Source organism: Hordeum vulgare, chromosome 7H, assembly GCF_904849725.1.
Source record: "Hordeum vulgare subsp. vulgare chromosome 7H, MorexV3_pseudomolecules_assembly, whole genome shotgun sequence".
Lineage (NCBI taxonomy): Eukaryota > Viridiplantae > Streptophyta > Magnoliopsida > Poales > Poaceae > Hordeum > Hordeum vulgare.
Window position 1 is genome coordinate 339,998,027 of NC_058524.1, and position 27,783 is coordinate 340,025,809.

A 27,783-nucleotide genomic window follows, 5' to 3' on the forward strand; every position below is an offset into this window, starting at 1 on the left:
TTAAACAGCACAGCCAGCCCCAAAGATCTCGCTTTCAGCTTTGATCGCAGGTCACTCTCCTCAGCCAAGAGGCTCCTGTGATCTTGAGCGGCGTCAAGCTGCAGTGTCATCTCATTAACAAGAGACATTTGCTGCTTGATGTCACCCACCTTGGATTTGCTCCACTTTTGAAGTTCTCTACTCAGCCGCCAAAGTTTCATATTCAGCGTTGTCAGCGAACATCTAGTGCGCACCGGCGCCATCCAGAATTGGTTTACCCGCTCCATGAAACCATCGATGAGCTCCTAGTATGATTCGTATCTAAAACGCTTGTTCGTTTTCATGATCACATAATTGCGCAGGAGCAGAGGGCAGTGATCCGAGATAGATGAGGCTTGAGGCAGTAGCTTGGCCGCCGGGAACATAAGTTCCCAGTCCATGTTGGAGAACGCCCGATCAAGGCGCACAAGGGTAGGGGAAACTTGCTCATTGCTCCATGTGTACTTTCTACCAATCAGCGACACTTCATGAAGGCTAGACCTATTGAGATAGCGACGGAACTTGTTCATCCAGCATCGACATACGCGATCGTTGTTTTTGTCTGTCGGATCTACGATCATATTGAAGTCTTCGATGACAATCCAAGGCCCAGACATGCAACCGTGGATATCCGCTAGCTCATTCAGGAACTTCTGCTTCCGCCCATAGTCGTGTGGCCCGTAGACAGCAGACAACGACCATGGACAGTTAGCTCCAATTGGGGTGAATGTCGCTATAATGGAGAATGTTCTGGTTATGATCGCTGAAGCCATGAAGATAGAAGAATTCCAACAAAGCAGGACATCACCGCGTGTGCCATCAGCGTTAAGAGCTGCGTGGCAGTCGAAGGTCGGTCCAATGATTTCATTTATATCTGCTCTTCCAACGACTTGTAGCTTGGATTCCTGCAGGTAGATTATTGAGCATGAAAGTTGTGCTAGCAAGGCGCGAACAGCAGCCCGACGCGCTCGGTTATTCAAGCCGCGGGCGTTCCAGCTAGCTATGGAAAGATTGTTACTCATTAAATAATCCATAAACTACAAGACAAAGTCTGCCGTGACACGACCTCTTACAACCCAGCGCCACGGCAACGTCGGCGTCACGGGGAGGCTGCGAGCACCGCGCCAACTGCGATTACTACGGCATGTAGGGCTGATAGGGCTGGCTCAGCACCCTCGTTGCTTACTCGCGCTAAGGTGGCGCTCAATGATAAGCTGAAACCGTCTCAGGAAGATGTATCTCATGGGTCAAGGGAGCAACAGGATAAGCAGAGATCAGAGGATGGGGTCAGCGACGCCCAGAGCTTAGCCGCGCCTCAGCCTGAGGAGCCGCACTCCATGTCTAACTTGCAGAAGGCTGTTTTGGAGACCCCGGAGCTCAGCGATGCCATTAGCTCGGCCGAGCTGTATGCTAGTATGCAACCCCGTGACTGCCCTGTCTCCCCTTTGGAGCCCGGCCGCTGCCAGGAGGCTTGGGATTCGGCAGGTAATTCATTGGCATGCCATGATTTGGCTGGCTCTTTCTTCGGATGGAGCTCGGGCCCCTCGGACCTCCTGTCCGTAGTCTCTAAGAAAGGGCACCAAGTCTGTGACTCCTGGACCAACTTTGCCGATGGGTACCTGGTCTCAGATGCAGGTAGGATTTCCTGCATAGCCACCAACGTTTGCAACCATGATCTGCCTCCGCTTCCTCCGACCCTAGACCAGTGCGCTCCACCAGGTTGGGAGTTTCAGCCTCCAAGATCGCCTCAGAGGTTGTCTTTTTGGGATCCTACTGCATTATCGGCGGAACCTTACTGCCTGACTAGCTGGGCTGGTGCCCAGGTCACCATGCCTTTGATGGATGTGAGCTGGACTGCTATCCCAGAGGTGGCTTTTGAGCCAGATGTGTCCAGGAACATCTATAGTCCACTACCAAATCCGGTGCACTGGATGGATGGAGGGGAAGAGCACCGAGAGCAAGTATGGCAGTCCGTGGAGGAGCTGCTTGCTAGGAAGGCACTGGCCGAGGCAAATTTGTCTGGCCGAGGCTTGATCTCGGCGATCACGGAGAAGGTTCAGGGGCTACATATTGATGAACAACAACGATCCATTGGCAAGATTGTGGCCATCCTATCATCCTCCATCCTAGGAGCTCCACCAGCCGGTTCAGCCTCTTCATCAAGGAGATTTAAGGAAAGACCCCTGGGAGCTGCCAAAGCATCCCGACAGAGTCCACGTCTGCAGCGCCTGCGCTCCTCGCTATCATCGTCTCGAAGATCCCATGCAGATATCAGCGTTAGGCTTGGCTTCATCAAGCGTCCGGAGGAATTCACGGATGACACTCTGCTGGCCTATCTGCAGTTCTTCCGTGCGCCAATGCCCTCTGAGAATGTCGCAAAGCTGGCGGAGATTGCGAGGCTTTTGTCGCCATCGCACTTGCGCGTGCTCGATTTGGAGTTGCAGGCAGTCCTGGAGGAGCTCGCACGTCGGCCACTTTGAGCTGCGGTGCTATGCCTGTCAGGCTATGTTGACTATCTAGTTTCTCATGAATTGTTGCTTCCATCAACCTAGTTTGCATGTGTGTGAGCGCCTGGGGGCTGCTGGGAAGGTCACTATGACCCTCATGTATCGTTACTTGATGAGTTGATCTGCTCTCTTGTGCTTTTTATAGTACAATATACGGATGCGGAGGGAACCAAACAAAAGATGGAGATGGAGGGGAAATAGGATTCACAGGAGGAACACCTCCGCTCCGTGCTGTCACCCCCACCTCCCACCCCCCACAAAAAAAACCCGAACTGCAACCTCCCCAGCCCAGACCCGATCCCGCTGCCGACCGGTCTGTTCCTCCTCCGCCGCCGAGTAGAGCGCCGCGAGGGCTGATCTCGCGGATTTCGCCTGTTCCGGAGAGGTGCGTGTTGCTGCTAGGGGTTCCGTGCAGTGGCTTTCTCCCCGCCTCGGGGTTGCTTTTTGTTCGGGTGAACTCGAGGTTGCTGTTCGTTTGTCCCCGGATGGGGTTTTCCGGGCCGGGCCATCTTGGCGGTCTCGGATCGGGGTATTGGTTGATCCCGTCAAGCATGGTTTCCCTAACGCAGAATTTGGCCCGGTAGCGCGTTCGTGCAAAGTCCTTTCTGCTTTCTGGTATTGAAATGACATCTTCAATCCAGTCCAGTCCTCAGTGTAGACCTAACCCTCATCTATCATTAGCGTGCGCATAGGGTCTGATTGGTCCATTTTTAGAGCTGAACTGATCTGGAAAGTCTCTCCAGTGAACTCGGTATTCCGAGCTTAGGTTACTATAATTTCCAATTGATGTGTTGCCACATTTTTTTCTAAATTATAAAAATAAATTTGATACCTTTTTATATGCTACTAAATCTGTTGCTCTTTTTTTTTGGTACCAACATAAACCTTTTCCCTGACTTGCTGCATCAAAAACTAAATCACAAGCTTCAATCGTTTTCTTCCTGTGAGTTAGATAATAATGCTGAAGAATTCCATTTGACCACTCGCAGGACGATTAAGCATGCATATGATTTTTAGGAGGGGTTTTCACAAAACTATTCCTCAATATTTTCATGCTGTTATTCCTGTTCTGTGCACCATAACTTGATATCTACTCAGCTGCAATTTTATGTGATCCGCTTGCAGGCCAATTGCGGATAACTCGAGTAACTGCTAGTGCTACCAGGAGCCGTGTGGTGTGCTTTATCTGTCTAGCTTGCCAATCATCTGCATAAATTTCAAAGTGTGTTTGCTTTCAGTCTGGAGGCTGAATGATAGGTTAACACTCTGTGATCTGACCTTGTTCATGCATGCATGGTTTGAATGCTAATCACAATTGCGTCCTGAAAACACAGACGCGGTGCACATGCTTGCTGGCAGTATGAATAATGATAATGCTAATGTCATTGACTTGATATCGGACAGTGGTGATGATTTTGATTCTGACTCTGACGATCCAACTTCTACAAATGTCACATCTGGCGAGAATGGCGGAGGGCAATCAGTCGTCTTTCAGGATGAAGATTTGTTGAGGAACACTCCCTCTTCTTCCAGATCTAATATAAATGATAATGGCCAATACAGAACTCTGCCCCCTTCCTTTGCAAATGGTATAGACATCGAGAAAGCCCGTTATACACTAGGTTTGGGGGACAGGACTTATCCACATTCAAATTCGTGTGCAGGGCCAAGACACGATTCTGGAAGGGCCTTTCTCTCCTCCAGTAGACTTGATATCGCAGTGAGGGAGCGCAATGGTTTGGCAGTGGATGCAAATGTCAATAACAAAAGGATTCTTCCTTCATCCTTTTCCAATGGAAGCACGTCAAAATCTGCACAATCAAGTGTTGCAAGTGAGAGCCGTAAACTCCCATCGCGTTTTACCAATGGAAATTCTCAAAGGTTGGATGATAATAGGATGGTAAAAAATGATGCCAATGGCATTGGGCAGCCTTCATCTTCAAGGTTCTCAACCCGAAGCTACTCTGTGAGTAATGCCCAGAAGGACACCATGGAAAATGATGATGGTTTGTGTGCTAGTCTCAAATTTAATTATCATACATTGGAAATGGCTGCACAATTTCAATACAAGTACTGATATTTTTCCCTGTTTAAAATTGCTAGATGATGTCTATGTATATGATAGTCCTAGTTCACATAGGATGCTGCCTGCATCATTTGGAGGCCATAACTCTGCTGGTAACAATGAACTCGCTAATGTTAATGATATGCAAGCTCGTCCAAACCTAGAAAGTAGGTTTCTGGATTCTGACGAGAGGGCAGTATATCAGGAGGCTCTTCAGGTATGCATCTTTGGTCCGTTGAGACATGAACAACATTAATTTTCCTGCCCAGCCAATCATGTGATGTTCTGTCCAGAGGCAATTATCTTTGGTAGACTTATTCTTCTTTGATAAGTTTTGTGAATTGCATTGCTGACTTGGCTTAATGGATTAAAAGACAGATGATAATCCCTATCAGAACTCAAAATCATACTCTGTAACAAGATGCTGCTTTAACATATGCTATTGTCTTTTAAAGTATCTTTCTGAAGAAAAATACGGGTTCAACCTATATGAATTTGCCGGGTTAACCATTGTACCGCATAAATACCAAACTTATGTAAGTATAGATGTTATGACCGACGTGCATTATAGCCGGAGGAGGCCCATGGGCGCGGGCAGTTAGGCCCAATGGCGCAGGCAGTTACGGGCCTGGCCCAACTTATCGTTATTTTTATTATCACCTAAGGGATTATATAAACCCATGTGAAGACTTGTTTTGATATTAAGAAGTAGCAATCATAATTGCTCGGCTTCTGTCAGGAACCGTAAACCCTAGCCGCCCCTGCGGCTCTTCCCCCTCGCGCGATCATGGCGCCCCAGCGCCGTCGCTCGCGCTCCCAACCTCGCCAACCCTCCTTCCACCCCTATAACCTCAGGCAACGCCCTGGTAGGAGCCCGACTCCTATCAATCTGTTATCAATATCTCGGGTACGATCATGTCCACCAATCAGCCCACCGCCACCCTTCCGCCACCCGTCACCACCACATCGTCGGCCTTGTCGGGGCCGATCGCATCTGTCGCTGGGACGCCGCCGGGCTCCGCCCCCTTAGTCTTCACACCGGAGGAGATGACGGCTGCACTCCGGGAGCTCGGGTAGGCGGTTGCGGGCATCCGCACCTTCCTCTTGGGACCCTATGCCCCGAAGCCGCCCGGCTCCTTAGCTCCCACGATGGCGCCCCAGCAGCTGCCGCCTCCGCGTCCACACTCCCATAGGTCACCGGCCGCCGGCTTTGGGGTGTCCTCGGTGCCAGGGGTGCCCATCCACCAGGTCCGGTTCCCCGTTGCCATCGCTGTTGTTGGCCTGGCTCGCCGGGTCCCTCGGGCCGGTCTACACGACGGCCTCAGGCCAACCGTACTTGCCGCCGCCCGCGACATCGCACCCGGCCGTGCAGTACGACAGGCCTTCCAGTGCCACCGGCTGACCCCTCTTCCACGGCGGCAGCCTGATGCCCGCCTACTTGGCTCCGTCGTCCTCGCTGTTCAGCGTGGAGGGCGCGCACCCGCTCGCCATCCACGCCCAACCGCCGCCGAGATTCTCCAAGCTGGAGTTCGCCACCTACGACGACACCGTAGACCCTCTGAACTGGCTCAACCAATGCGACCAGTTTTTCAAGGGGCAGCGCACGCTCGCATCCGACCGCACCTGGATCGCCTCGTATCACCTCCGGGGCGCAGCCCAGACGTGGTACTACGCCCTCGAACAGAACGAAGGCGGCATGCCACCATGTGAGCGCTTCCACGACCTGTGCCTTTTGCGCTTCGGGCCGTCGGTACGCGTGAGCCGGCTGGCGGAGCTTAGGCGCCTGCCTTTCCTCTCCACGGTGCAAGACGTCGTCGACTGAGCTCTTTTTGGGCGGTCTGCTGGACCACATTCGTGTGGACGTGGAGATGCGCGACCCTCAGGACCTCCAGACGGCCATGTACTATGCTCGAGCTTTTGAGCACCGCTCGATGGCCATGCAGTAGGCGCCAACGTCCCGGGCCGCTCGCCCGGCTCCCCGGCCGACAGCCCCCGCGCCAGCACGACCTCGCTACGCTGCACGCAGTCACTGGACCCGCGAGCCAAGCGCAAGCTGGGTCCTCGCTACGCCGGACCATTTCCGGTGTTAGAGCTCATCGGCAATGTTGCCTACCGACTTCAGCTGCCGTCGGGCGTCCGCATCCACGACGTCTTCCATGTGGGGCTGTTGAAGCCCTTTCGTGGTGAACCGCTGGCGACCGCACCGGCTCTTCCGCCCAACGCCGACGGGCGTCTTCTTTCGGGTCTGGCAAAGGTGTTGAAAGCCCAGCAGAGCCGCGGTGTTTGGCGACTGTTGATCCAGTGGCAAGCCCTTCCGGAGGAGGACGCCACTTGGGAGCAGCTCGAGGAGTTCGTCAGCATTTTCCCGACTTCCAGCTCGAGGACGAGCTGTTTGCATAGGCGGGGAGAGATGTTATGACCGGCGTGCATTATAGCCGGAGGAGGCCCATGGGCGCGGGCAGTTAGGCCCAATGGCGCAGGCAGTTACAGGTCTGGCCCAACTCATCGTTATTTTTATTAGCACCTAAGGGATTATATAAACCCATGTAAAGATTGTTTTGAGATTAAGAAGTAGCAATCATAATTGCTCGGCTTCTGACGGGAACCCTAAACCCTAGCCGCCCCTGCGGCTCTTCCCCCTCACGCGATCATGGCGCCCCAGCGCCGTCGCTCCGCCCCCAGCCTCGCCAACCCTCCTTCCACCCCTATAACCTTAGGCAACTCCCTGGTAGGAGCCCGGCTCCTATCAATAGTGCTACATATTTCTTACGGTAGTTGGAATAATAAATACGTTACCATTTCATTTGCTGAGCTTCAAATCGTTTTCCAAATTATTTCGCTGCATTACAAATGCAAGTGCTAGTTTTGACTTACCAATGAGAATATACATTTGCATGTTCTTGTTTACCGGCCAATGAGAATTGTATGTTTTAGCGATCCAGGTTATTTATTTGTCTATTGCTGTTACATTTGATTCTATACTTTGAGTAACTTGCTTTCATTATTCTGTTATGCAGAACATTAGTCTGGATAAAAGGGAAGATGATCTCGATGAGGGTGTCTTATCAGTATCTCTGCTTAAGCACCAGGTACACTATTCTTTATATGAGTGCGGATTTTTTCTGGAGGGACTGTGAGATTCACATATTTATGTCTCCATGTTAATGCAACATTGTACTCTCCATGATGGACTAGTCCAATTGAAAATGAACTAATGATTAAGTGGTAGTCGAATTTAGGCTGCATTATCCCTGTTATAGGGCATGTCAGCACTGTACTAAGATGTAATGCAATGAAGATGATGAAAGTAGCAATTCTGCAAGCATGAATTATGCCAGATTTAGTGGTGGTATAACTTAAAAAGCACGAATGCGAGGACACGGACACGATGATATACATACAGGGGCATGTGATATGACATTTTCGAAAAACAACCGTACAGGATACGGCGAGTATATATACAGGTGTAGTTACCCCACTAGCATCCACTGTTGATCAAACAATGCCCTGATGTATTGATCGAGCCTGTGTTTAGTGGTAGAACTCCTGAATAGTAACGCATTTTCACATCCGACTCACTTGCAATTATCATTAATTCATTTGCTTAGTTTCTTGGGCGTTTATCGTGGTTGTGAGCTTATCCCAAAGAGACACCGAATCTATATCTTCGTGTGTCATTATTATCTCCCTACCAAAGAATCAAATCTGGCTCTATTTCTCTACCTAAAAAAGAGATAGGCCAGTTACCAACAACTTATGAATGTTCTCTCTATCTCGGTGTTAATTTTCTGCCTTGGGCAATTCTTTCTCACCGGGCAGACGAAAAATGGGATCCTACTCCTCCCAACTAACAATGTCCCTATAGAATAATAAAATCATAGCTGGAAATCAATTAGTACAATGTGCATGCACATGTAAGTCGATTTTCTTGGCCACATAAAAAGTGTCCAAAACCCCGTGGTGGAGGGCGAGCATCGAGTCACCGGCCACCTACTGCAGACGAGGTTGGCAACACCGTCTTGGACATGTGGACGGCGACAAAGGGGTAGTGGACCATGTTGGTCCTGGCCGGATCAAGCACCGGTTACACCCACGTCTCATGTACTACCATGTGGTAGTATATAAACTACTTTATCATTTTAGGTATGTTCAATATACGATTAAATATTTAAGATTTTCCAAAGAGAGCTACATGAAATAATCGCATGTGAGTCCATATTTGTTATTATCTTTTGAAAATACCTTCATATTTGTACGTGTAAAACAACATACTAAAAAAGTACATACTACCTAAAAGGTGGTATATGTACTACCAAAATATTCTTATATACTACATACTACGTGTACGTACTCTCCGGTTTGACAGATACAATATACAAAACTCACGTGAGTGTAACTACCACCTGTTGGTAGGAAAGATTTGTCACATACGAAGTAATGAGGAGTTAAAGACAACAGTAATGAGAAACGAAGATGAGATCAGAATAGTGCCCCATCTGCTGTCTCCTTTTCCAAGTGCTCAATGATTGAATTAATTGATCCTCCAAACCCATGTCATTGCAACCTGCAAAATACATCAAATGTTAGTATCCATGTGCCAGAACCATGAATTGGTCGCGAGACCGTACGGGTTTCACCTCTAGCCTACCCCAACTTGTTTGGGACTAAAGGCTTTGTTGTTGTTGCTGTTGTTGTAGAAACTTAAGAAGACATAATCTGAAGTGGTACAAAACATGAAAACACTAAACAAGTTTGCTTACACAGTGTCCAATGCTATTTGGCTCCCAAGCATAGTATGGTTTGGCAATCCCAAACTCCCTATGTGACACTATTACAAAAACAAACCATAGTAGACAAACACTAGACAGTAGCACACAACATGGCAACATAACATAGTCCACTAATAACATGATAAATAGGCATTCTTCCCCATGGACGATTGGCTACTGGCGGTGGCGCTCCTAGATGCCATGCTCCCTAACAGCACGCAGCAACGTTAGTCAACACTCAACAGCAGCGTGAAGCCAAGAACCTAAGCACGAGCATTCAAGCGAACACAACAGCATGCAGCTAATCAAAAACCCAAGCAGCAATGGCATGGCCGCATGAGTAAGCTAGGAGCAGCAGCTCAAACAGCAAAAAATCAAGTCAAAGAGATGGAGAGATCAAGGTTACCTGCTCGTGCGTAGTTGCCGTTGGGAGGAGAGGCTGCTGGGTTTGGGGAAAACAGCGTCCGCCGTCCCGCGAGTCCAGGCAGCAGCGCTGCGGTCTCTGGAGCCTAGAGCAGCTCGTCCCTTTTGTGGTGCTCGTGTCTGTGAACCTGCCAATAATAGGGTTCTTATCGGACCGTTACCGGGCTCCCGAGTCCCCACCGTGTCGACAGTGTATTCCTGACGTATCCAGTTTAGTTATTTTTTAATTCGGAAATAATGGGACACTGTGGGATACACGGGATACGCGTATCCCGTCGTATCCGTGTGTATCGCTGCACGCCCCCATACTAGGACGCTGATATGCTTGTTTATGCTGTGTCCGTGCTTTTTAGGGTATAACCCATGGGGTGTAGTAACATATTTCTCTGTGTGTGTAGGAGTAGGATTTTCTATCATAGCTTGCCACAGAACTAGTTAAGGTTTTTGATGGTGTAGAAGTTTCCAAAGTTCTGAAAAAAATACTGAAACACCAAAAGATCCAACTTTATGTGTGTAGGACAAAAAGAACATGTAGGTCAGTATATATTTTATGTCAGCGCAAGCTGAAATGCTTGTTTTTTTTTGCCGAGGACACATAAATGCATATTTTCACAATCCCTCCTTTGGATCATCTTGTTACACTAGAGAGATGCTACACTATTTATTTCATATTTTTTGATAACTTTTAAACCGTTAAAAGCTTAGCGAGCATAAACAAACAATTTCTGTGGCAAGCTATGGTAGACACAATTTTACCATTAATACCATGTTCTGAATATTAATTATATATTAGTTTCTTGTATTCTGAATATCATGTTCCCTGCGTACTTTTTCTCCTTGAAAGAAAATGGCATTAGCTTGGATGGTTTCGAAGGAGAATAGTTCACATTGTGCAGGAGGGATTCTTGCAGATGATCAGGTTATTTGTGATTTCCAACCTTTCAAAAACAACTCACTTATCAAATTCTTCTTAATGATAAGTAGTTTATTGTTACAGGGTCTTGGAAAGACTGTGTCTACAATTGCCCTTATACTAAAACAGAAGAGTCAGCAGTCGAAGTTCATGTGTGCTGATTCAGATCCTTTGAAATCTGAAGCGCTAAACCTTGATGAAGACGATGAGGCAGTGACTGTTGTTGATAAGACGAAACAGTCTATGAACGATGAACCCAAGAAGGATTTAGATGCTAGTTTATCATCAACAGCAGCTAGTACTAGTGATGCTAAACCATCTACTAGTCATATGGATAATGTTCCAAATAGAATTGTTGAAAGCAAAGTTGAACGCAAGAAGACTAAAGCAGGCACATCATCTGCATCATTGACCATGCGATGCATGACAAGGCCGGCTGCAGGTACTTTAGTAGTATGCCCTGCTAGTGTTCTTAAGCAGTGGGCTAATGAATTGAATGACAAGGTTAGTCAAAGTGCTAAGTTATCTGTTTTAGTCTACCATGGTGGTGCAAGGACCAAAGATCCAAGTGAGCTGGCAAAATATGATGTCGTTGTCACGACATACACGATTGTGGCGAATGAAGTGCCTAAACAGAATGCTGATGATGACCAAGATCAAAAGAATGGGGAAGAATCTTCTGTTGGTAATAAAAGAAAACTACCAAGCAAATCTAAGAAAAGGAAGAAGAAACTTAAGGATTCAGATATTGATCTTGACAGTGGCGCAGTTGCCCGGGTACGGTGGTTTCGGGTGGTTCTTGATGAAGCTCAGACGATAAAAAATTTCCGAACACAAGTGGCTAAAGGCTGTTGTGGACTAAGAGCAAAAAGGAGATGGTGCTTATCAGGAACACCTATACAAAATTCAATCGATGAGCTCTACAGCTATTTCCGCTTCTTGAAATATGATCCATATTCTACATATAGCTCATTTTGTACGATGATAAAGCACCCAATTGCTAGAAATGCAGTCCATGGGTATAAGAAACTACAAACTGTATTGAGGATAGTTCTCCTGCGCCGCACAAAAGGTGAGAGAAAAATGTGTATTTACTGCACCTATCTAAGAATCATTAATTGGTAACTGCTCGGTTGTCTGGCGAGTGGAGGATTAATAGGCAAATTGGCCGATAAATCAGTTAATCGGCTATTCGGTGACCCTCTGAGGAAGGATTAATCTGCCAGTTAACTGATTAACCGGCTATTTTTTTAATAGTTCCATATATCCATGTACCGAGGGAAGGAATATGTACGGCATGGTGGAGCCTGGGTACTCACGTATATATGATCTTTGGATATTTCATTGCAAACAAATACAACTCCAACCACGTTGTTTAGTACCTTTTTATTTGTTATGGAAACTTGATGAATTATGTCCAAGTTTAAATCTGCATGTGGTTACAGCATCTTCTCGGGGTAGGCATTCTCTAGTTCCACGACTTCCTAATCAATTGATATATGTATTACCGTGCGAACAGTTGGAAAAACAGAAGCTTTGAGTTACATATCGGAGAAGATAGTAGGTTATTGATTTCTTGTTTGAAAACGCTGGGCACCTGTATTAATATTGCTAGCCACTTGTGTTCATTACTTTGAGTTACATGTCAGAGAAGATAGTAGGTTATTTGATTTCTTGTTTGAAAACGCTAGGGCACCTGTATTAATATTGCTAGCCACTTGTGTTCAGTATCCTGCAGCTCCTTTCTCTTTTCTTTTCACAGAAAGAACTTCCATAGAGTTTCACATTGTATAATTTTGTTGGGAGATCTCTAAACACATATTGACATGACTCTTTTCCATTTGCCACCTCTGCTGATCTCATGTTGCTGTTTTTTATATGTAGAAACTACGATAAATGGAGAACCGATCATAAACTTACCTCCAAAGACAATTAAGTTGCAAAAGGTGGATTTCACAAAGGAGGAGCGAGCTTTTTATTTAACACTAGAAGAACGTTCTCGGCAACAGTTCAAGGTTGGTTAAATCTTCATGTTTAACTTACCTTTGCCCGTACTTTGTCGATGGCCTTCGTGTATTTTAATTTTGTACTATTTGATCACTAAACTGGTGGTATGTGCCTTGTCTCCACTTTCAAGTGTCATATGTTGGTAGAAGATCGTTGTCGTGATCTAGAGTCATACTATTTGGAGTTGCTTGCTATCATTGGCTCATTGCTTAATGTAGGGGGTGTGCATGCGGTTTTAGGTGGTTTGGGATGAGAGCCCAACCCAATCCGCAAGTACGTGGTTTTGGCAGGGTGGTTTCGACAGTTTGCATGTCTTTCAATGGTTTAGCTGCTTCAGTTGCTCTTGTTCTCCAGTTATGAAACACTGATATGGGGACGGGGATATGTTGATACGGATAACGGGGGTTTGAGCGTTTTGCCTATGGTGATTGTTGGCTTTGTGCAGGAAATTAGCACATGGGTGGTCGACAGAAGAACACACATGGAAAGATTTGGCAGTATTTTCTTATGACACATGAATATTTTGGTGCTCGGTTGATGCCTCTTAGCTGCAATATTTTCTTCTCTTCTCTATTTCTGATGCCACTTAGCTAAACCGATTACAAAGCTTTAAATAGCACACACAGGACACACGGTCAATCTCACAACTTCCTGATCCACTAATCGCTCAACGAGCCGATAGAAAAAGGCCACCAACTAACGATCTCACAACTCGGCCATCTTCACAACTTGGAGACCACGTCTGATCAATAGTTTCACACTTAAGCCTATCTGACAACTAGCCGTACCCATGCAAGCAGACGTGCACCACTTCTACTAACTAACAATGCATGCAACTATTTTTTTCTTTTTTCCATCGAAAGGGGTGTTTATTCAAGGAATTATGGTTCGGTTACAATCAGCCCTTAGGCTGCTAACTAGAAAATCTGGGCGATGAGCTACCCAACTATCAGTACCCTCAAGCTGGTAGATTAATCTCCCTACCAATATGCCGAACTACAAACGAAGAAAAACCTAAGAGTAATATCCTCCACTTCATTCAAGATAGGCGCTGCAATCGAACGAGAATTACGGCGCGAATTCCATAGGTTGACAAACTCCAAGCAATCAACCTCCATTATCACATGTGAGTAGCCGTGCAACTGTGCAAAGATCAGCCCTTCCCGAAGGGCAAGCAAGCAACTCAGCGAGGAACGGGTCTGAGATACCCGACAGAGGCTTACTCCATGCTTCAAGGAAAGCTAGATGAGACCGAGCCACACCACCGGCTCCTCCAGTCGGGGAGTCAGGGAAGATTGAGCCATCTGTGTTGATGGTGATCTGGCCCGGCTCAGGCGGCCGGCAGCCTTGATCGCCCGACGCCATGCGCTACTTCGGGATCTATAGAATGGCGAGAGTTTCGTGTACCCATTTGATGGCCTGCACCGGATCGTAGCCATCCCGGTCGTGGGTCCATCTATTTCGCGAAGACCATATTGCATGCATTATAGAAATAATCATGCATCTTGTATCATATGTGAACATTGGGGCCAGCAAGATGTCTTGAGCCCAAGTTTGTGGATGCAGTCTCGGAAGGTGAAGGTCAAACCTCTCCTTTGCCGCCATCCAAAACGCCTTTGCATGAACGCATTCGACGAATGCGTGCATCAAACTTTCCTCCGTAGTGTGGCATACTTCGCATATGCCAAGTGGTTTGATATGTCGGTGTTGCAAGGTCTTTGAGTCCGGAAGAATCCCCCGAAGAACTCTCCACCAAAAAACTCTCACCTTGGGCATCCAATGTAATTTCCAAAGGGCAGTCCACACCTGTTTATTTGTCGATGAAGAATCGTCCCTTCCCCTAGAGCGCGAAGCTCGTTGCGGGTCACGAGAGATCGATACGCTGATTTAACAGTGTATATGCCTGATTTTTCAAGAGCCTAAGCTAGGCGGTCCTCCCACCAGATTGGCTCAACGGGATGTTGAGTATGGCTTCGACCTCAGGGTGTAGGAAATTTTGATGGACCAGCTCGATATTCGAGGAGCCAGTGTACGGATCTATCAACTCTGATACATGCACTAGTGGTGCAGCTCCCAGCCTTCCAGTTGGCTTCAGAGTTGTAGTATTGGGAATCCATGGATCATGCCAAATTGATGTGCTAGTGCCATCTCCAATCCTATGGATCAGTCCCATCTCCAATGCTTCTCATCCTGCCACAATTGCTCTCCACGTAACAAAAGCTCTTGCCGGGACCGTAACATGGAGAAAATCGGTGTTAGGGAAATATTTTCCTTTCAGAACTCTTGCGCAGAGGGATGTCGGGTGTGTGAGGAGCCTCCAACCTTGTTTACCCAACATAGCAAGGTTGAACATAGGAAGATCCTTGAAACCCATCCCTCCTTTGATTTTTGGAGACGCCAATTTGTCCCAAGAGAGCCAGTGGAGAGACGTTTAACAATAGAGCTCGCCCACTAGTATTTGGCCATACACGAGGAATTCCCGTGCACACCTGTTTAGTCAGTTGAAAGCAGCTCATGCTAAAAGTCGGAATTGATTGTACAATTGATTTCAACAGCACCTCACGGCCAGCGCAAGCTACGTTCCTTTCCGACTAGCCTCGGACCCTGCTGCGGATACGCTCATTGATGTGCATGAACGTTCCACTCGTAATTCTTCCTATAGCATTAGGTAGTCCAAGATACTGCTTTGAAAAGGCTTCCACTGAAATCCCTAGCACAAGCTTCAGGGATTCACGGAGCGGCACATCTGCGTTTGCACTGAAGAATATCGAGCTCTTCTCCTTATTTACCGCCTGTCCAGAACACTCAGCGTAAATGCGGAGAATCTCGTTGAGCCTGGTCGCACTCTGGGTCTTTGCATTTATGAAAATAAGACTGTGATCAGCAAACAACAAATGATTTACCTAAGGTGCATGAATACTCACCCGAATGCCTCGGTTAACATGTGCTCCATCATAGTGATTCAACAACGATGTTAGCCCTTGAGCACAAATGAGAAAGAGGTACGGTGAGACTGGACATCCCTGACGCAACCCCCTCGTTGAACTGAAAAACGGAAGGAGCTCGCCATTAACCTTGATTGTGAACCGCACCGAGGTCACACATTTCATTATCAATCTGATAAAACGATCACCGAAGCCGAGCTTGAATAACATTGCCTCGAGATAGTGCCATTCTACTCTATCATAAGCTTTAAGCATGTCAAGATTGATGGCACAACAAGCATTGTTGCCTCGCTTCCTTCTCTTGATAGCATGGATAGTCTCGTACGCTACGAGAATATTGTCCGTGATCAAACGACCAGTACAAAAGTGCTTTGTTCTTCTTCGATAACCTCATCAAGAATCACCCGAGCTCTATTTGCTATGGCTTTGACTGCAATCTTGTAGAGCACCGGGCATAGCGCGATAGGCCTATACTGGGAGATTTTTTGAGGATGAGGCACCTTAGGAATTAAAGTGATTGCTGTATCGTTCAGTCCAAGAGGTATAAACCCAATTACTGCCGCAGTCACATCCTCAACAAGAGGTATAAACCCAATACTGCCGTAGTCACATCCTCACCAACAACGCCCCAGTGTTGTTGATAGAAACCTGTTGTGAAACCGTCCACACCCGGGGCTTTGGACGGTGCCATCTCGAAAAGGGCCTTCCTCACTTCCTCAGCCACAAACTCAATAAACGTGTTCATGGCCGCGGTAACGCGGGGTTGAACGCAGTTCAACAACTCGTCCATCGGGCTGTACCCTTGCGACTGATACAGCTCCTGTTAGAAGTTCGTGATTTCATGTTTGATCTCCGTGGGATCACTGCAGATTTGCCCATCAGCATGCTCTAACGACGTGATACGATTGATGCGCTTGCGATGGGCTGCCTGGGCCTGGAAATAACTGGTATTCCTGTCACCCTCTTTCAGCCAAGTAACGAGGGATCGCTGCTTAAGCCATATTTCCTCTTGACGAAGGGCTTCTCGCAGCTGTGATGCTACTGCTTTCTCCTCCGTTGGTCCACGACCCAACGAGGCATGTCTTAGGCGTTTAAGCCGCTGTTGAAGCTTGCGTACTTCCTTTGCCAGGTTGCCGAACTCCCGTTGTCCCCAAGAGCCCAGCTCGTTCTGAACTGCTGACAGAGCGTCAACCAGTCCTCGAAGGCCATGCTGGCCAGAACCTGTCCGCCATATTCGCCTGACCATGTCATCATATTCAGGGTGCGATTGCCACACATTTTCATAGTGGAACAGTCGTGGTGCTAGTGACCATCCAGACGACATAGTGTCCTTCAGTTCAGCTAGCACAAAGTCAGATTCCACACTAATATGTTTTGTTACAGTATATGTGGATTGCGCTAGCCCTTTCCATCAGGTCGGACTTTTGGTTGCGTTGGCTAATGCATGAAGCTTAACATGGTATCAGATCTAAGGTCTTGAGTTCAAGTCCTAGCTTTCACAGTTTATTAAAAATTGCTGATAGCCCCCTTTGTGTCCACGTAGAGGTCTCTTGAGTCATACGTGAGTTTCGCACGCCGTCGCTCTCCTCTGGTTGCACGTGTTGACTTGTTTTCCCCGTCACATGTGAAAGGGGGTGTTACAGTACATGTAGATTGCACTAGTTGAAAGGATTGATATGGTTGACTAAAAGGGGGGGGGGTTGAATATGCAACTACCAATTTTTAGCTTGTCTTAACAAATTAGGGTTAGCAACAAATAGGTTCTCTATACGAACAACTAGGTGAGCAACCTATATGATGCTAACAATGAGAACAACAAGTGCAAGCAAGGAATACACCACAACGATAGTAAGTACAAAGTAAAGGTAAGAGATAACCGCAAGTGGAACCGGTGGAGACATGGATGTGTTACCGAAGTTCCTTCCCTTTGACAAGAAGTACGTCTCCGTTGGAGCGGTGTGGAGGCACAATGCTCCCCAAGAAGCCACTAGGGCCACCGTATTCTCCTCACGCCCTCACACAATGCGAGATGCCGTGATTCCACTATTGGTGCCCTTGAAGGCGGTGACCGGACCTTTATGAACAAGGTTGGGGCTATCTCCACACAAAGCTTGGAGGCTCCCAACAAGACCACGAAGCTTCACCACAATGGAATGTGGCTCCGAGGTGACCTCAACCGTTTAGGATGCTCAAACACCCAAGAGTAACAAGATCTGCAAGGGATTAGTGGGGGGAATCAAATATCTCTTGGTGGAAGTGTAGATCAAGGCCTTCTCAAGCAATCCCTAGGAAATCAACAAGTTTGATTGGCTAGGGAGAGAGATCGGGCAAAAATGAGCTTTGGAGCAACAATGGAGCTTGGGGAGGTGAGAGGTGAGCTTCTCAGGGAAGAAGACACCTTTATATAGTGGGGGGTACAATCCAACCGTTACCCACCCACCAACTGCACTAGCCCAGCGGTACTAGCGCTGCTAGGAGCGGTACTACTGCCTGACAGCTCACCAATCATGGTAGTAAGAAAGTACTACCGCGCCTACCAATGTGGAGGCAAAAGGATGCGCAAAAAGTCCGACGGAGCGGTAGTAGTTCTGAGCGGTAGTACCGCCCTAGGAGCGGTAGTAATTGGGCGGTAGTAAAAAACTACTACCGCTCCTAGGGCGTCACTACCGCTGGCCCTTTTGCACATACAAGGAAAACAAGGTTGGAGCTCCAAATGTAGCAAGGAAAGGTGGTGCAATAGAAATGTGTACGTGTTGATTCCACCCAAACTTTTCCGAAGCGGACCCCCTCTTAATAGTACGACTTTACTACGACTCAAATCCACCAAAGAGAAACGTAGAAAGCAACCGTCTTTGAAAGACTCCGAGGGGCATCGAATCGTCTTGTGCCTAGTCATGAATTATCTAAAATGCTCAATGCACACGATTAGTCCGCACATGCATTGTCATCAATCACTAAAACCTCTTAGGAAGAAATATGCCCTAACAATAGCCCTTTCCATCAGTTTGGACTTTTGGTTGCGTTGGCTAGTGCATAAAGCTTAACATGTTTGACCCTGGAGAACTCGAACAGATCAAGAAATTGTTGATTGACGAGGGCGCGATCTAGCCTCGCCTTGACGTTCCTGGTTCCCTCTTGTTTGTTATCCCATGTGAATGGTACACCTTGCCACCCCAGCTCCTGGAGTGCGCAATTAGTAACCACATCCCGAAAGGCGTGCATTTGCCCTTCCGGTCGTGGGTTGGCCCCAAACTGCTTGCCCCCTGCATTATTTCATTGAAATCTCCAATGCAAATCCATGCGTCATGAGGGACAACAAATATTGTGCGCATGAAGCGCCAAGTATGGTGTCTGTTCTTCACCTGAGGCTCCCCATAGAAGCCCGTGAAACGCCAAATTTTATTTCCTTGTCTCACAGTGACATTAATATGGGAAGCACTCTAATTTTGCAAAGTTACACTCACATCCTTTGACCAGAAAAGGCCAATGCCGCCACTAAGCCCGTCACTATCAATGGCAAAACAACCTGAAAACCCCAAATTGATCTTCAGTTCCTCCACTCTCCTTCCCCTGATCTTCGTCTCCATGACAAAAAGTAGGACGAGCCCTTCTTGCTTCACTAGCTTGTGAAGCTCTCGAACTGTCCAAGGGTTCCCAAGCCCTCGGCAGTTCCAGGACATAGTGCTCATTGCTTCACTAGTTTTTCTTTTGGATCCTCTCCGGGAAGGTCTCCTCCAGGTCACCCTTTTCTTGATCTATGACTAGGGCTGTATTCGCCCCGACGTCTAGAATTGTTTGAGGCCACCGGACGGTAGACTTGCATGGTCTGAGCCCCCCCCCCTTGTGTTTGTTTTGGTGCGTGTGCTTTGCAGGAGAGGTAACCTCCATTCCTTTTGAATGCTTGGTGATAGACGAACTAGATTCCCGAGTGCTATGTGGTGGGTTTTGTCTCTCCTTTGCTGAATAGTCTTCAGAATTTGCTTTCTTCCTGTCCTCCGGTGCCCTGAGGCTCGGTTTGAAGGGTAGAGCCCCCCTTCTCATCTCGAGTCCCCGGCGTAGGACAGAACAAATTCGAGTATCCCAGCCGGCCACATGAGAATCAAAAGTGTGGGATGTTCTCGTACTGAATATCGTAGCAGTCTGTTCTGTTCCTCTTGGTCGACTCAATTAAGATCCATCTGCGTAAAGGTTTCTCCACTGCAATCGTAACTCTTCCTCTAAGAAACCCTCCCACAGGATCAATCTCCACCACAACGGCCTTTGCATCAATTTGTTGTGCGATAGCTAGGCCCCGGTGTTTGTTTTCAGGTTGTAAGATAGGTTTACAACCCTACCCACACCGGCAGCCGATCGAACTTGAGTTCCCATGGCTGTATGTGCGACTCAAAATTCTCCAAGATTACTTCATGCTTGCTGATGTGCCATGGGGATCCGTCCCAGACGCGATCCCTGTCTCTCTTGGATTCAAACTCTGCAACGAACATGTTTTCTCCCAAAGGACGAAAAGCCAAGCCCTTAGGGTTACCCCATGCTGGGCGAAGGGCATTGGTGATCGTCCAGATGTGCAGCACATTCCGGTACAAGACCTTGCCCGTCAGGAGCCACTTCGGTGTTGCACCTTCATCCATGTCGTTGATGAACAAAAGCGTCGCCTCCTCTTCAGAGATGTCGAGCTTGCCTAACGCTTACTCCATTTGCGCCCGAGCCGCGCGTGGTGAGAGAGCGCCGCTGCCCTGTTTCCCCTTGCCCGCGCTCGATGTTGCCATTGTCGCCGGCATCCGGCTGCGCCCCGCCGATGAGATCTACGGGCACCGTCAAGGTCGCCTAGTGTATACAGCTGCAGCTTCTAGTGTTATGACTACAAATTAAACACAACTAATTAACACAACTAGCTTTGCATGCGTATACAGCTGCAGCTTCTAGTGTTACGACGACAAATTAAACAATGATCTAATCCTATACACTTACACTAATAACAAGGTTAGTTCCAACAATCACCTACCTAATCTTGTTATTATTTATCCTCCCGTGAAGCCTTTTGTTGTCGATCCCAGTGGTGCAGCACATCAATGACCGCAATTGCCATCTTGTCACACCAATTGCCGTCGCCGTTGGCTTCAACGAGAGGTGACACGCATCTTCTTTGCCGGCGACACGCCTTGTCGACGACTCCGACGTGGATGAACTCCTTATGGTAATGGCCTCCATGCCATGACAATCACCTCCCTGCAGTCGGTGGCTCGACTTACCGGGTAGCGGGTAGCATGTCCTTCGGTCATGACGCAACTCGATGACGACGAAGAATTGGACCTCGACAGACGAAGATCGGGGACCAAATTTTGGACAGAAGAACACACGTGCAGTAATTTTTTGGTGCTGGGCTGACGCTTCTTAGCATGTTAGGAATAAGCAACTTGTATTCCCATGAGGCCATAGGCCGGTATATATACATGTACAGGTGGTGGCTATATGCAGGAAACCCCTTATATATTGGGATAAATACAAAAGGGTACATGACTTATATTATAACTCTAACAGGTTGGACACGTATCCACACGTGGCAACTTCGGGGTGTTGCGCTGGCGTGTGGGCGGACGCGTGGTCCATGCATTGGCGGTGGCGTGCTCGTCGGTGGAGGCGTTCAGAGGTCGTGAAGGCGCCCTGGGTCCGCGCCTCTCCTCGGGCCTTCTCTTCCTCCCTGGCAGGGTTACCTTGCTAGGGCTCTTCTTGTTCCTCTCGGCAGGGAGGTGATGGCATGCCGAGGCCTTGTCAACCTTCCCGGCAAGAATGGCTTGCCGGGGCTCGGTCCTTCTTCCTTGGCGGGAGGGTCTTGCCGTGGCATCGTCTATCTTCTTTCCCAGCAAGCGAGGGCTTACCGGGGGGCTTGCAATCTGTTCTTGGTGGCTTCTGAGTCTTGCTTCCGCCCTAAGCTCCAGCGACGCGCCTTGCCACTGCAGAGGGGCTGCCGGCGTCCACGCACTAGTACGGGGCACTGGAGACCCCAGTCTTTAGTGCACCGACACCACCGGCCGGGCGGAGAGCGCCAGCCGCCTGCTGGCGCCCCCAGTCGCCCGCAATACCGAGACCGTCGTCTCCACCGAGCGGGTGGCCACTAGAGCAGGGGGCGCTGCCCGGGCCGGTACCGTCGGTCCGTCCCCACTAGACTGCTCGGCTGTAGTCGTGGCGGCGCGAGCGGTCGACGACTTCCAGGACGTGAAGACGCAGCGGGTGCACCAGCTTGGGCCGCTCCGAGGGAGGGACCGGGAACACGGGCAAGGTGTGGTCATCAGGATCCGCCGAGTTGGGCAGCCTCACCGGCTCCGGAACCTCGAAGTCGTACTCCAGTGGCATGCTGGAGGGGTTGTGCAACCAAGCAGAAGACCACCAGCTGCCACCGGTCCTGGACCTGGAGAATCTCCACCAGATGGCCGCCGAGGTGATTCAGGAGCTGGCTCAGCGCTCCCCACTCCCAGGCGTTGGCGGGCATACCCTCGATGCCGACCTTGCAGAAAAACTCCAGCTTGGAGCTAGAGGCTTGGGCACTTCGGTGCCAACGCTGGAACCCAAGCCGCGCGCCCTTGTAGCGGATCCGCCCCGACCGGCGGAATACTGTATCGCAGAGCGCCACCGAAGCGAAGGTGATGAAGAAGTCCGCTGGGTAGGTGACCTCCACCCGCATGAACTGCCTGGGCACGCCGCACTGCTGCTCCAGGGCCTGCACGAGAGCCTCCGGAGACATGGGAGGGCGAGAGCCCTGAACCGTCGCAAGGAGGGCGCGGTCCGCGAAATCCGCCTCCAGAGCATCCATCCCGGCGGTGCGCGAGACCACGCAGTGCCCCCTAGCTGGGCGCGCCTCGATCCCGCCAAGCGTGGAGATATCTCCCGGGTAGCGGACGCTGGGCAGTGGGGGGTAGTGTGCCATGGAAGCCAATGGAGGGGGTGAGGGCGCCGCCGGCGAGGGGGAGGGCAGCGGGGGCGAGCTTGGCTGGGGGGGGGGGGCAGCAGAGGAGGCATCCGCGGGATGCGGGTGTTCACGGGAGGGGCACTTGGATGCGATGTGCCCAGGAAGCCAGCAGAGATGGCAATGGACCTCGCCCGTGCAGCTAGCTTTAACATGCCCGAGGCAGAGGCACCGGAAGCATCTCCCCACCAACCATCGAGGAATCCGAAGCCGTCGGGTGGCAGCAGAAAGAAACTGGGGGCTGCTGCGGAGGGTGGACGGAGCGCTGGCGCAGACGCTGACGGCGATGCCGCTTGTTCCGGACCCGCGTCCAGCCCTCCTCGACCGGCTCAAGGTCTTCTGAGGCCGGGCGGGATCTGCCAGGCAATGGCACGTTGCAACCGCTGGAGGAAAGGGTTGCTTTATCTGGCTGTCGGCCATTGGAACGAACGGCCGCCGGGTGGGGCTGGGGGGAAGGAGGGCGCCGGCCGTCGGAGCGAGCCGCCGGCGCTTGGGAGGTGGAGGAGCGGGGGCGAGACGACCGTTGAGCCATGTCGGCAACAGTTTCTTCTCTTTATTTCTCACACCACTTAGCCGAACCGATTACAAAGCTTTGACTAGCGCACACATGACACAAGGTCAAGCTCACAACTGCCTGATCCACTAATCGCTCAACTAGCTGATAGAAAAGGTCACCAACTAGCGATCTCACGACTCGGCCATCTCCTCACAACCTGGAGACCACGTCCGTTCGAGTGCAGGGGTTTTGTTTTGAGCTATGGCTCTTTCGACAGTAGAGGTGACACGTGGTTATAGTGGTTACTTCAGGAGTTTGGTGTTCTGTCAGTACACCTACTCTGCTATTGTCAGTACATGTGCTATTAGTATTGCGCGCCACCCTGTGAAGCTTGAGCTCATCAAGCATATTGGGGTTGATGCTTCTTTTGTGTGCACTGGTGTGCAGGATCAAGTTAATGCTCTTTAGTATGTACCTTCTGTGTTACAGTTGGCGGATTTCTTTATGAAGGCCCAAACTATAGCACAACACGGCTTCTATCTCTCCGGACTCAGTGCTGATCCACCATGAGTTTGAGGGTGTGTGTGTGTGTGTGTTAGTTATATATATTTAGCCGTGTATCCCTTTGTATTTTCCATGTCTATAAGGGGTTTTCTGCATATTGTACCACACCTGTACGTGTATATACTGACCTATGGCCACCTGGAAATACAAGTGGCATATCTACTAACAAGTAGCATACGGTCTGGAACTTCCTCCAGGTGCAAAACTACGTGACTTCTTCCATGTAGTCTTAAAAATATTCCTTGGTGACCCTCCGGCTGAGACCCCCTCGCTACCACGTGTGGAAGACAACAAGGTGATCCTCCAGCCAGCCAAGATCCTCTGTGCAAGCCTATGCCGTTATGTCATGCATGTGCTTGTTCAGTGGGGAGGTACAATTGAAGATGGCAGAATTTGTTCAGAAGTTCCTCAAATTTCAGCTTGAGGACGAGCTGTTTTCCGAGGTGAGGAGAGATGTTATGTGGGTTAATACCCTTCACAAGGCGCTAGGCCAACTTAGGGCAGGTTAGGTTATGGCAGAGGAAGGGCATGTTGCCCGTTGAGTTGTCTTCTACTTAGGATTTATCCCTAATGGAGCACGTCGGACTACACTGTGCTAAAGTGAGCAAATCAGGCTTGCCGCCCTCCCCTACCTCCCCCTGTCTAGATTTCTCTCTCCATCCTTCCCTGTAGTGGTTGCCGCCCTCCCCTACCTCTCCCTCTCTTGTCGTGCTCTCTTCAGCCAACTTCCTTCATAGCACCCTTTCCAACGCCACACTATCAGTCGGCGCATCTCCGTCGAGGGAAATAAGCTTGGCTCGAACTCAGCTATAGCTTCTTTTGAGTTGGAATTGTAATGGAAACAGGTTCAGTGGCTTAAACCTGTGACATCACCCGTGGCCCAAACTGCAGTTTGGTGCCCGTTGGTTCGGCAGCATCATCTGGTTGGACCCAACCAGCGAACATGTCTGGCTTTAATTAATTAGATTTTCCTACCGTTTTCCTTTGAAATCTTGTTTGTGGTATTCTTCATTGCTATTCCTATACCATTATTTTACATCTAGGGAGGTAAGTGGACAGGAGTTTCTGAGGCATGGACATTCTTTAGATCAACAGAAGCTTAACATTGGCATCCCGTATGGAAACTAGAAATGTTGGAAGTGAAATTTATGACTTCTGAGTCCTGACATGCTGCCTATCCATTTCAGGAATATGCTGCTGCCGGAACAGTCAAACAAAACTATGCCAATATCCTTTTATTGTTGTTGCGTCTTAGGCAGGCTTGTGATCATCCTCTTCTGGTGAAGGGGCATCAGTCAGTATTTAAAGGCGATGGTTCTATAGAGTTGGCAAAACAACTTTCCAAGGAAAGGGTAATAGATTTGCTTGCAAGGCTGGAGGTATCAGCGCTTTGTGCTGTATGCAGTGTAAGTGATTTGATCTTCCCTCACTATTTTGAAGTTCATCTGTTTTCTCTTTTCTCTTGACTGCAATCGTCCAAACTCTCACGTGGGCCATCTTTATATGAGGCTTATGTGTTAGCATCGTTCGGTATTTAACCCTGACAAACAATTAACCCAACATTGGAGGGGCTACTTTAGAAAGTTATCATCTATGTGATCCATGCCCCTATGAATCTAGTCCATCCAAACTTCAGTGATGGGGGCCTATCTGGGTAGTTTTTATGGTTTGACTTGACCATGGTTTGCACTAAGATATGCCTCCCTCTCTTGTTCACGCTCTTGGCATAAGACCTCATAGCATGGAGCCACACAACGAGAATGGTACCTTAACACATGAACTGGTTAAACCCTACATATTTTATGGGATAATGCAAAACCCAGTTGGGCCCTGCTCGTCATGGTAGTCGTATCCAGGTCTAAAATTCTGAGCCCATCTTGACACCTGGGTAAGGTTGCATCCATTTTGCCATGATATTTTCTTATGCGTAGTGTGTGCAACAATGTAATAATTGGTCTAATTCATATTTCTAAGGAATGCTTGTCGTTTTGCTTTTGTTGTAGTGGCTGCAATAATGTAACTTATGTTTTTTGCAGGACACACCTGAGGATGCTGTTGTGGCGATGTGTGGTCATATTTTCTGCTATCAGTGTATATACGAGCGGATAACAACTGATGAAAACATGTGCCCCGTCCCTAATTGCAGAAACACATTAAGTACTGATTCGGTATTTTCGTCAGGGACATTAAAGATTTGTATCTCGGGCAAGACCAGTACTCATGCGATAGCGAGTTCATCAACAGATGACGAGCTATCTTCTATCAGTCAAAGCAGTTACATCTCCTCCAAGATACAAGCGACCGTCGATATACTGAATTCTATCATTAACACACATGCCCTTACAGATAGTGATACCATCGAATCAAATCGAAGCCGAGTATCCCCTGTGAAAGCCATTGTCTTTTCACAGTGGACTGGCATGCTGGATTTGCTGGAGTTTTCACTGAACAGCAATCTTATACAATACAGGAGACTAGACGGAACAATGTCCCTCAATTCAAGAGATAAAGCAGTGAAGGATTTTAACACTGACCCAGAGGTCACCCCCACCCCCCCACCCCCACACCCGTGCCCAAATCTCTTTTGCTACTTCTGGACAATCATCTGACAGTATGTTGCTGGATGTTTTCTTTTTTCAGGTTAGAGTTATGATTATGTCATTGAAAGCGGGTAATCTTGGTCTGAATATGGTTGCTGCTTGCCATGTGATACTCCTTGATCTTTGGTGGAATCCTTATGCTGAGGATCAGGCAATTGATAGAGCACACAGGATTGGGCAGACTCGTCCTGTCACTGTCTCTCGTCTAACCATTACAGATACGGTGGAAGACCGTATTTTATCTCTGCAGGTAACTATCTGTCTTACACTTGTGACGTAAATTCATGTGCACTTCTAATCCACATAAGGAATATGTGCTTGTTATTTGTTAATTTTGGGGGATGAGAATATGCACCACATGAATATCACTGATACCCTTTTATCATGTCAGTGATCGTCTCATGGTAGGTTAGTTTTCTGATCTTTCTTGTGAGAGAAGTGTCTGATAGGGGATCAAAATTCGTTTCTGGTTTGGCACATTACGAAAATGATGCTCAACAAATTAAGCTGAACAGCAAATAAATCCAAGTGCATGAAAAGCCAGCCAGGCGCAACTCTAGGGAGGTTTACTACAGTAACAAACTATTTGGACACTGGAGACAAATATTTGAAGCTGATGTAGAAATTGCCTTGTCATGGAGTCACCATTGCTTATAATTCCCTTTTGCCTGTCTTACATTATTCATGCATTTGTTAACAGGAGGAAAAGAGAGCCATGGTCAACTCTGCTTTTGGTGAAGACAAATCCAGTGCCCACGCTACCCGGCTCACTGTAGATGATCTGAGGTATCTGTTTAGGATATGATTGGCAGGAGGGATGATACCTTGTTGCGTTCCTAGCTTTGGAAAGTGTTAGAGTGGTGACAGGCTTGTCATCCATGTCTCTCTCTGCCCTGCCGTGGATTCAGTTTTGTCATGTTCCGATCGGTCCTACATGTGACATCAGAGGACCAGCTAGCTATAGCATGTCTAGTGTAACTTACTTATGTTCTAGTGTAACTGCCATACCCCTGTAGGAGAATTCTTGTGTACTCTGTTCCCTGTGACGACAGGAGAGGAGAGCTCCACATATGTATATTGTGTCATTGACTCATCGTACTGTGGTCATTTACTTTTTCTTTTTTGCAATCAACCCGTGGGCATTAGCTGACAGGAAGACCTTGCCGATCCACACCATAAATCCAGCGACACACCCACCCACCTAGATGAATCAACGATCTGTGATTGATTGACAACAACCTCGAAAGTCCTCGCAGACTGGGTGTATTTATGGATGGCCGGCAGGTCGACTCCATCCAACGGTAGCAAGTTGCCGCCCTTTATCCTCATCGATCTGGAGGCCTACATCGATGACCGCAAGAACGACATCTAACGGGAGCAATTAGTTAGCGAGCGCTACTTTGAAAACCTTCCAACGAGCATTTTCATGCGTTTCACGGGTCGCACTTTGAGTGTTTTCTTTGGATTTTGTTTTTTTCACATGTGTTTTTGTCCTTTTAGATTGGTTTCTTTGAG

The 27,783-nt window shown here is 48.5% G+C and overlaps 1 protein-coding gene across 3 annotated transcripts; it reads left to right on the forward strand.

The window, feature by feature from the left end:
* The first annotated feature begins 2,625 nt into the window (after nt 1-2,625).
* On the forward strand, nt 2,626-27,361 carry LOC123412809 (helicase-like transcription factor CHR28). 3 transcript variants are annotated; one of them, XM_045105755.1, is made up of 13 exons: nt 2,647-2,910; nt 3,651-3,782; nt 3,860-4,531; nt 4,629-4,807; nt 7,608-7,679; nt 10,627-10,701; nt 10,780-11,137; nt 11,231-11,767; nt 12,580-12,710; nt 24,856-25,074; nt 25,705-26,208; nt 26,309-26,518; nt 26,969-27,361. In XM_045105755.1, the coding sequence occupies exons 2-13, from the start codon at nt 3,776-3,778 to the stop codon at nt 27,071-27,073; spliced, it is 3,069 nt and encodes a 1,022-aa protein (XP_044961690.1). In that variant the 5' UTR covers nt 2,647-2,910; nt 3,651-3,775; the 3' UTR covers nt 27,074-27,361. The 3 variants fall into 3 exon arrangements, with proteins under 3 accessions (XP_044961688.1, XP_044961690.1, XP_044961689.1); XM_045105754.1 differs by having other exon boundaries at nt 3,860-4,114; nt 4,190-4,531; nt 10,780-11,767; XM_045105753.1 differs by having other exon boundaries at nt 2,626-2,910; nt 10,780-11,767.
* Nucleotides 27,362-27,783: the final 422 nt, after the last annotated feature.

Coding starts and splice junctions, on each gene's coding strand:
- LOC123412809 (XM_045105753.1), top strand. Junction 7,680..10,626: donor TATCTCTGCTTAAGCACCAG/GTACACTATTCT, acceptor TCTCCTTGAAAG/AAAATGGCATTAGCTTGGAT. Junction 10,702..10,779: donor GGATTCTTGCAGATGATCAG/GTTATTTGTGAT, acceptor TTATTGTTACAG/GGTCTTGGAAAGACTGTGTC.